The 9,920-nt window shown below is 51.3% G+C and overlaps 1 protein-coding gene across 8 annotated transcripts; it reads right to left on the minus strand.

Annotated features, from left to right (window-relative positions):
* Positions 1-1,185: 1,185 nt before the first annotated feature.
* On the minus strand, positions 1,186-7,457 carry TSKS (testis specific serine kinase substrate). Of its 8 annotated transcripts, none has more exons than XM_078063396.1 (10): positions 7,325-7,457; positions 6,620-6,715; positions 6,335-6,418; positions 5,914-5,997; positions 5,077-5,363; positions 4,357-4,551; positions 3,534-3,707; positions 2,683-2,818; positions 1,495-1,619; positions 1,186-1,365 (listed from the first exon to the last, which is right to left on the minus strand). In XM_078063396.1, the coding sequence occupies exons 1-10, from the start codon at positions 7,442-7,444 to the stop codon at positions 1,209-1,211; spliced, it is 1,458 nt and encodes a 485-aa protein (XP_077919522.1). In that variant the 5' UTR covers positions 7,445-7,457; the 3' UTR covers positions 1,186-1,208. The 8 variants fall into 8 exon arrangements, with proteins under 8 accessions (XP_077919522.1, XP_077919525.1, XP_077919520.1 ...); XM_078063399.1 differs by having other exon boundaries at positions 1,463-1,619; XM_078063394.1 differs by having other exon boundaries at positions 1,463-1,662.
* Between the last annotated feature and the right edge of the window lie 2,463 nt (positions 7,458-9,920).

Below are 9,920 nucleotides of genomic sequence, written 5' to 3' on the forward strand. Positions count from 1 at the left end.
TCTTAGACTGCTTGCTCTTGGGGCAGTTAGCTGCCATGAGAAACTGAGGCCTCCAGCCAACAGACAGCAAGGAACTAAGGCCTCCAAACAAGAGCCATGTGAGTGTGCCATCTTGAAAGTACAACTTCCAGCCATAGCCAAGTCTTCAAATGACTGCACCCCAGCTGATATACTGATTGCAACCTCATGAGGACCCTGAACCCAAACCATCTAGCTAAGCCACTCCCAGATTCCCGACCCTCAGAAATTGTGTGCGGTAATATATGTTTATTGTTTTAGCAGCTAAGTTTAGGGAGGGATAATTTTTTACACAGCAGTAGACAATATAATTATCTGGTAAAAAAAAAAATCACTCTGGGGGCATCTGACAGCATGTGACTTTTTTTTAAAGATTATTTGAGAGAGGGAGAGAGCACGAGTGGGAGTGGCAGAGGGAGAGGGAGAGAGAATCTCAAGCAGACTGCGCTGAGCGCGAAGCCTGGCACAGGGCTCGATCCCATGACCCTGAGATCATGACCTGAACCAAAACCAAGAGTTGGATGCTTAACCGAATGCACCACCCAGGTGCCCCAAGAGCATGTGCCTCTTGATCTCGGGGTTGTGAGTTTAAGCCCCACCTTGGGTATAGAGATTACTTAAATATATTACTTAAATATTAAATAAATTTAATATATAATGTCATATATAAATTTAATAATTTATAATATATAATTTAATACATAATATATATGAATATTATATAATATATAAATCACTCTAAAAACATTTGGATTGGGGCACCTGGGTGGCTCAGTCGTTAAGCGCCTGCCTTCAGCTCAGGTCATGATCCCAGGACCCTGGGATCGAGCCCCGCATCGGGCTCCCTGCTCCACGGGAAGCCTGCTTCTCCCTCTCCCTCTCCCCCCCGGCTTGTGTTCCCCCTCTCGCTGTGTCTCTCTCTGTCAAATAAATAAAATCTTAAAATAAATAAATAAATAAAAACATCTGGATTGACAGACCCAAACTGTACCACAGAACCTTATTTCTACCCCCTCTTGACTTTTCAAAGAACTGTACCATTATCAGCACCTCTCTAGAAACCAGGACACCCCATTGGCCGAGGATTGAGTCATAGCGAGCAGAGGCTGGTGCGTGGTGTGTGTGCACTTTATCAGCCCCCCCTTTGGTGCCAAAAACGAGACAGAATTCATGCCAGCATGAGAGGCCATTTATTGTTCAGGGGTTGGGCCCCCACGTTTTGGGGGAGTCCCCCCACTACTTCCTCCCCTCATTGTCCCCGTGGACCCCTCAAGTGGCAGGTTGCTGAGCTGATCATGGAGGGAGCACATCTTCAAGTGTAGATAGTCCAGAGTGGCCACCTTCTCCCTGTAATGACAGAGAGTGGGGAGCTGGGACTGATGAGGCCAGATGCCATGGGGCTGGAGTGAAGAGGGTGACTCAGGCCCTTTCCCCAAGACCTCACCCTCCTCCCATGCCCTCAGCCTCCTTCCTCACTCCGGCTTCATCTTGTCCGTCAGCAGCAGGTTCTTGGCCCTCAAGGCTTCGTCTTGGGCCAGCCGAAGGGTGGAGCTCAGGGCCTCTGCCCTGACTTGTTTGGCCAAGGCCTGGCGCTCCAGCTCCTAGGGAGAGGAGTGTAGGCGCGGCTGGGCTTGCCGGACTGGGCTGGGGGTGGAGGGGGAGCTGGATCGCGGAGGGCAAGGGGCATGGGGCCCATGGGACCCACGTTCCTCCCCCAGGGCATCCCATCATACTTCGGGGCCTGAGACTGACCCCAGCATCCCACAATGTGCTGGCTTTCCAAATTCCCATTGTGTGCTAACCCTGTGTCTGTCCCACTGTGTGTCCCCTAATGTACTGGCTTTCTATGTCCCAGCAAGCACTAAATCAGCACCTAACATATTGTCCCCTAATGCCCATGAACTGTCATGCATTTGATATGTGTCTGGGCCCCAGTGTCCCATCATATCCCATTATGTGGTGAACTTCTACATCCCCTAATTCGTAAGACCCCACATCTCTTCATCTATGAGACCAGCATCTCAGTTAACAATAATAGTCCACAGAGCCCTGGTTCCTTATATTCCCCAGTGTCCCAGGCATCATGTCCTATCATGTGTCAATCCTAGAGCTCTGCCACATCAGTGTCTGTCTCACTTACTGCAAACTTGGACCCCATCATACATGAGGCCAGTATCCCATAATACATTAGATATCTATGTTTCAGAATGTACACAGGCCTCAAGTCCCATCAGCTACTGGGCGTGAGCCTGGGATGCAATGCCTCGTGAAGAGCTATAGCTCCAATTCCCATAATGCATTAACTTCTGATGACCTCTCTTTGCTGGGTCCCCTGTCTAACCTCAGTGATCCCATATTGCCTCTCTTAAGGTCTATAGAAAATCAGGCTTATATTCCATGAAGCTATAGACTGGTGTCTGTTTCCTGCACCCCACAGTGCACCAGATCCAACGTGTCATCGTGCTTTGGGCCCAAGGCCATCACCCCGGGTTCCATAATGATTGACCTATGACTTACCACCAAACTGCTTCCCCATCCCCCCCATGCTGCCCACAGCTTACTGCTTCCCGTCCTGCCACACACCAACAGTATCCTTGTGTCCGGGGCTCCCCTCCCGCTCCCCTGACAGAAAAGTGGGCCATGATGGCCTATGGTTCCTGGTACCAGAATCTTCTTGTGTAGCCTCTGGCAGCTGGGGCAGGCGGGAGCCAGGCCCCTCTGCTTCACCTCGTCCACTAGTGGGGTCAGTGCGCGCTCCAGCAGCTGCTGCAGGGACTCTGTGGACAGCTGTGACCCCTGGCTGAGGGAGGGGCCATCACCAGGTGTAAGAAGCCTAGTACCAACTCCATTCACAGATGCCCCATTCCCAGCCGCCCCGCCTCCACCCAGATCCTGCCTCCACTATGCACCCATGCAACCTTCCCACCATGCACTGGGGCCAACCTACAGTGCATCAGGTTTCCTTTGTTTTCACAGTGTGAGTTCCTACAATGCCTGGGGATTCCCACTCCCAAAGGGTACCAGACAGCCCTTGGTTCATAAAAAAAACACAAAAACAAAAACAAAAAACATTTCCCACAATGAACTAGTTAAACGTGATCCCATATTGTACTGGAAGTCCCTCACTTCCCAATACGGACCAAGCACGGTACCCCTTGGTTGTCCAAAGCACCAAGGTCTCACCTTTCCCACAGTGCACGGAGAAACCCTGCCTCCCACCAAGTGCCACATCCCAACCTTCCCACAATGCACTGGAAATCCAGGATGCTCGAAAGGTATCAAAACTTGTGTTCCAGAAGACACTGACTTCACTTTGTAGGGAGGGGGGAAAATCTGGCTGCCATAACGCAGCAGGACTAGCCTGTCCTAAAATGCATGGGGATAGCCTATAACCTGAAGTGAACTCCGCTTCCCCCCTCCGCCTCCACCCCCTACTCTTGGTCGGTGCCCCATCTTCAATGTGCTGTCAACATGACCCAGAATGCACCAGGCCCCGCCAGGCCCCATCCCCTTACCTGGCATAGCGGGCACAAGAGCCTTGGGGCGGCCGATCCAGGTTCATGGAGATGTCAGACCCTCTTCGAGAGCTCTGAAATTGCCGCCCCAGCTCCTCCAGAATAGATTTCACTGGGCCCAGTCCCTCCAGGTCGCTCCTCAGTGAAGCCACAGACACTGCTGATCGCTCCACCCTGAGGTGTGAGAGTAACCCGTGCTGCGAGGTCGCCTCTCCAACAGTAAAGTCCTCTCCGCACTCCACCCATTATCAGCCCAGCTCCTCTGTTCGCATCTAGTCGGCAATACTCCCGCCACGCCCGCCCCTCTGTGCTCTGATTGGCCCTTCCTTTGTGTTTTAAGTTCTGGAATGCCCCTCCCTGTTCTCTCAATGGCTTTCCCCGTTCTGACTTGGCTCCTCCCTTTGTCCTTTTAAGGTATGGAACTCGACCCTTCTCTAATTGGCCCCGCCCTTCAGTCCTTATTGGGTATAGCACGCCCCCTACCTTCTTTTTTTTTTTTTTTTTTAAAGATTTTATTTATTTATTCATTAGAGACAGAGAGAGAGAGAGAGAGAGAGAGAGAGAGAGGCAGAGGGAGAAGCAGGCTCCCAAGGAGCAGGGGGCCTGATGCGGGACTCGATCCCAGGACCCTGAGATCATGACCTGAGCCGAAGGCAGACGCTTAACCATCTGAGCCACCCAGGCGCCCCGCCCCCTACCTTCTAATTAGAGCTTCCTCCTGCCAGTCCACGGTCTCTACCGCTAGGCCCCAGCTGATTGGCCCATCACTTTCCTTCAAGGCCCCGCCCCCCACCCCTGGCCGCTCCCTCGCCTTGGTTCTTACATGGTGCACAGCTCGTCCGCCCGGCCCCGCAGCTCCTGCAGGCTCCGCGCCGCCTGCGCCTGCTCACGCTGCGCCCGCTCCCACTGGCCCAGGAAGCCGTCGAGCCTGCCACCCAGGCCCCCGAGCAGCCGCAGGGCCTCCTGCACCGCTCCCTCCTCCTGATGCCAGCGGGCAGTCAGCGAGGACACCTCCCTCCTGGAGAGGCAGAGGTAAGGATCCGGTCAAGGCTCAGGTTTGGACACGTCCCCGGCAGCCCCGCCCCGCCCATGGCTCTGGACCCATCCAGCCCCCAGATTCTCCTGTCCTGTCCATTTCTTGTAATCCTCCCACGTCCTACAGAACCCTGCCTCTATCCCCTTATCCGGTGTCCTGGCCCTTCCCTGGTCTTGCCCCCCAGCTCCATATAAGTTCCACCAGACAAAAAGGCACCGCTCACCCCAACTTTGTCCCCTTGAAGTTGGAGCCTCCGAGGACCTGTCGCCTACCCAAACCCGCCCACCCTAGTTTCACCAGACGCGGACCTCCCTTCGGCCAACCCTATACTCAAACTCAGTTCTTTGAAGTCCGGCCTTTCCAGGTCACCATTCCCAACGCACTCCCTCCTAGGCTCTTTGAGGCTCCACCTCCTAGGCCCTGTCCCCAGAGATCTTCGAGGTTCCACCGTCGGACCCACCCATTTTAGCTCCTTGAGGCTTCACACCGCCCCCCTTTCCCACTCGCCTCAGCTCCTCAAGGCCAACGGAGACCTTCTGTATCTCCTGCTCGCTTATGATGGGGCCCTCCCCTGCCCGGGGCCCCATACCCCAGCCGCCTGGGGCCATGCTGCGCGGTCGTGGGGGTTCGTCGGGGCTCCCTGGAGGGCCAGAGCAGCCAGGGGACTGGGTGGTGGGGCCCAGGCCGTGCCGAGAGAGGCCAGCGTCCAGCTTCTGCTCCAGCTCTTGCAGCTCGGCCTCCTGCCTCCGCGGCGTCTCATCCTGCAGCTGCTGCTGGAGGGAGCGCAGCTTCTCCTGGGCAGGGAAGGAAGGCAGGGTTACAGCGTCCGGCCGCTTGCCGCCCACAGCCACCTCCACCCTCAACGCTGCCCATCGAACCCCCGAGATTGGAAAGCAGATGGATGTGGAATAGAATATCGGGAAGTCCCGCTTCAAGTCTAAATGGACTCTTGACTGCTGTTACTAGGGAGGCTGGTCCCATTTGAAGCCTAGCTGGAGGCCGATTCACTTTAACCTCCGAATGCCTGCCTCCAGGTCTCCATCCAGACCTCCACCCCCACTCCAGTTCTCCGTGCTGTCAAATTCCAGTCCCTCCTGTTTAGGAAGGACAGTGGAAGATTTTCCAACATTTTGCTGGGAAGTGAGTGGGAACGTGGGCAGGACAGGCATTCCTGCTCAAAGTCCAACACGAATCCCTCACCGAATGTGACTGTGCATGGAGGAATATGACCATGAATGTGAAGGGGCGAGTGTGGTGGTGGGGGTGGCAGGGCGGGAAGTCCCACCTGAAGTCTACCTCAAGTACCTCGTGCGTCTGATCCTCTTCCCCAAATCCCCTCCTCACCTCCAGCAGGGCAGAGTTCTGCTTCAGGACGTTGGTTTTTATTTCAGCATCTTGCACCGACCAGGTCACCTTCCGGCAGTTCTCCTGGGTCAGGACACCGGGGCGGGGACCCTGCCTTCCCATTCCAGTTCCGCCTCCCAACCCCTACCCTCGCTAGTTTAATACAGGCTCCAACCCCTCAGACAAGACACACCCACTTCTTCCCCGGAAGCCTGCCTTCTGCTCATTGGTCTGTCCCTTATCCACCTGGTTCCCTTGACGTAAGGGAGGGCTTCCTCCTTAGACCCCCTCCCAGGCTACTTGTCCACTTCCACCTCGCTCCGGTCTATGACTCCATGCCTCCTCACATTTCTTCCCGCCCTCACTTCTTCCTACTTCCCCTCCCTTCTCCCCACCCCACTCTTGCCGCCCAGCCCCTCACCTTGAGTTGACTACAGTACCCTTCTAGTTCTTCCGCTTCTTGTCGCCTCCTTTCTAGATTCTCACTCAGCACAGAACACTCACTCTGGCGCACAGAAGGGAGGAGAGGTTAGCCAGGTCACAGGGAATACCCCCTGGGGAGGAGAGGCTGGGCCCGGGGAAGGTCCCTTTCCCTTCTGAGCCTCAACCATCCAACCCGGGCAGTGGGTACACTGGGTTGGAGGAGAGCTGTAAGAGGGGAACGTGGCTGTGGAGGAAGAAGAGGTGTTTGGGGGGGTCCCCCCACCTGCAGCGTCTGCACGTGCTGGTTAACCCTGGTGGTCTTTTCCTTCAAGCTGGTGATGGAGTCTTTGGCACGGACCAATCCACTGTTGACCCCACTCTGGGGAAAGAATGGGAGAAGGTGGGTCAGTGGGTGTGTGGGAGCAAGAAAAAGGTCCAGAACTGGGAGGAGGCCCGGTTTACACCTTGATTCTGCCCTGGAATGGCTGTGTGACCTCGGGCCAGGGCTGCACCTCTTTGATTCTTGGTATTCCTGCCCCGTAAAACCGGGGGGTGGGCTCGTTTTCTGCTGGAATGGAAGGAAAATAAGTAGGATCCAGGAGGGAGTGGGAGGTCGGGGGTGCACTCAGACACATGGGAGGATGGTCTCAACCAAACAGAGATAAATGCCCCTGGGATCCACAGACATAAATAAGATAAACTGTTAAAACACATGCTGTCTTTCACTCCGGGCACTGGAAAAAAATTTTAAGATAACCCACTTTCCAGATATAAGCACTCACTACACACCAGGCCAAACACACACATTTTCCCTTTTATTCCTCAAAGCCACACCTCTTGAGGTTATTTGGCCCATTTTGCAAATGAGGAAAATGAGGCTTAGAGAAGCAAGACCCCTTTACACAGCCCATGAGATGGCCTTGTTGGAATTGAAACCCAGAGCCTTTGTTTTAAACCATGACACCACACAGCCTCTGATCATCCCCACCTTATATCGCCAGCAAATGCTCTGTGACTCATGCCAAGCAAACTGTGGCTCAAGGGGGCTGCATGTGGCAGGATCCACTCTCTGCTCTTTCACGTTTACAGAGGAGTTAGCCCGGCACATGACTATACAGCCAAAGACTACATTTCCCACACTCCCCCGCAAGTAGGTGTGGCCATATGACAAAGTTTCAGCCAATGGGATGTGAGTAGCAAGATGTAGGCAATTTCTAAGTCACGCCTTTATTAAAGGAAAAGAGGGGAAATGTCCCACTTTCTCTCTTCTTACTGGCTGGAATGCAAAGTTGATGGCTAAAGGCTGAGCAACCATCTTGGACCAGTTGGAGGGCGCAACAAGATAGAAGCCTGAATCCCCAACACTGTGGAGCCCGTGTACTCAAATTCCAATCACTTGTGAAGACAAGTGAGAGAGAACATTTTCTATCTTGCCTAACCGCTGCTATTTTGTGTCTTTTTGTTACGGCAGCCAAACTTGTGACTTAATATCTGAACCGCCAGATCACAGGAGGCTGTAACCTGCTGCATTTCAAGAGCAAGCCTGCTATGCTTGTTGAGACTTTTATGTGAGACAACTATCTTACTTTAGCCAGTTACTTTGGTTTCCTTCAGAGTTGCTGAACTAATAACACAAAAAGAGAAAAGAGAGGACAGTTTCCTCCATTGTAAGATAGGGACAGCATCACGTTTCTGGAATGATTGCTCTGGAGAACAGGTATGAAAAGAAATATGGTATTAAGGTGACGTAAGTAAAATAGTGGAACCCCAAAATTCCACCCCTCCATAAAAAAAATGAAAAAACTGCCCAAACCTGTAAGAGTCAAGTAATTGGGAAGACACAACCGTTATAAATATATATTCACCAAACAGAGCTTTAAAATGCATGAAAAGGGGGCACCTGGGTGGCTCAATCAGTTAAGCGTCCGACTCTTGGTTTTGGCTCAGATCATGATCTTATGGGTGGTGAGATCAAGCCCTGTGTCAGGTTCTGCACTCAATGGGGAGTCTGCTTGAAGATTCTCTCCCCTGCCCCCCGCCAGTGCACACACACACACACGCTCTCTTTCTCTCAAATAAATAAATCTTTAAGAAAAAGATTCTCTCCCTCTTCCTCTGCCCCTCCCCCCGGTCTCTCTCTCTCTAAAAAAAAAAAAATCTTAAAAATAAGTCAATATAGAAAGAAATTTGGGGAACTAACAAATCTAGGGAAACTAAACACACTCATAAACAACCAATGAGTAGAAAAATGAAAGAAAAAATATTAAACACTTTGGGATAAAGGAAAGTGAAAACACAACATCCAAAAACTTATGGATGCAGTGAAAGCAGTACCTTGAGGGAACTTCAGAGCTCTAAACACCTTCAAAAAAGAAGAAAGAACTCAGAGCCAATAACCTAACTTTCCTCCTTAAGAAACTAGAAAAAGAAGAGCAAGACAAACCCAAAGCTAGCAGAAGGAAGCAATAAAGACTGGAGTGCACAAACACTGAAATCGAGAATAGATGAAATCAACAAAACTGGAAGCTGGTTTTTGAAAAGATCAACACAATTTACAGATCTATAGCAAGACTGACCACGGAAGAGAAGACTCAAATTAATAAAATCAGGAAGGAAAGAGGGGACATTGCTACCAAGATTAGGGAAAGAAAAAGGACTATAAGAGGAATACTATGAACAGGGCATCTGGCTGGCTCAGTCAGTGGAGTGTGCAACTCTTGATCTCAGGGTTGTGAGTTCAAGCCCCATGTTGGGTGTAGAGATTGCTTAAAAATAAAATATTATTGGGCGCCTGGGTGGCTCAGTCGTTAAGCGTCTGCCTTCGGCTCAGGTCATGGTCCCAGGGTCCTGGGGTCGAGTCCCACATCGGGCTCCCTGCTCCGCAGAGAGCCTGCTTCTCCCTCTCCCGCTCCCCCTGCTTGTGTTCCCTCTCTCGCTGTGTCTCTCTCTGTCAAATAAATAAATAAAATCTTTAAAAAAATAAAATAAATAAAATAAAATAAAATATTATTTTATTTATTTTATTTTTTTTGTATTTTAGAGAGAGAGCACAAGCGGGGGGAGGAGCAGAGAGAGAGGGACAAGCAGACTCTGTGTTGAGCATGGAGCCCAACGTGGGGCTCAATCCCACGACCCTGAGATCATGACCTGAGCCAAAATCAAGAGTTGGACGCTTAACCGACTGAGCCACCCAGGCACCCCAAAATATTTTTTTAAAAGACTACTATGAACACTTGTGTGCCATCAGATTTGACTATTTTGATGAAACAAGGAAATTCCTAGAAACACACAAACTATCAAAAGTGATTCAAAGAGAACTCGGACATCTGAATAGACCATTAAGTAAAGAAATTGAGTTAGTTCCAACAAAGAAAAGCCCAGTACCAGATGGCTTCACTAGTGAATTCTACCAGTCATTTAAGAAAGAATTGCTATCAATGCAACTCCAACTCTTCAAAAACAAAAATAGAAGAGGAGGGATCAGTTCCTAACTCATTCTATGTGGTCAGTGTTACCCTAGTATCAGAACCAAAGACATTCCAAGAAAATAAAACTAGAACCCAATATCCCTTCTGAATACAGCC

The sequence above is a fragment of the Halichoerus grypus genome, chromosome 15 (genome assembly GCF_964656455.1).
Source record: "Halichoerus grypus chromosome 15, mHalGry1.hap1.1, whole genome shotgun sequence".
In the NCBI taxonomy this organism is placed as follows: domain Eukaryota; kingdom Metazoa; phylum Chordata; class Mammalia; order Carnivora; family Phocidae; genus Halichoerus; species Halichoerus grypus.

Excerpts from the sequence above, each read along its gene's own strand:
- TSKS (XM_078063393.1), bottom strand. The coding sequence starts at position 7,444 with ATGTGCCGGGCTAACTCCTCTGTAAACGTGAAAGAGCAGAGAGTGGAT. Across the intron at positions 4,552-5,076 it reads GTTGGCCTTGAGGAGCTGAG|GAGGGAGGTGTCCTCGCTGA; the intron begins GCGAGTGGGAAA and ends CTGCCTCTCCAG. Across the intron at positions 2,819-3,533 it reads TCTTGTGCCCGCTATGCCAG|CCAGGGGTCACAGCTGTCCA; the intron begins GTAAGGGGATGG and ends CCCCTCCCTCAG.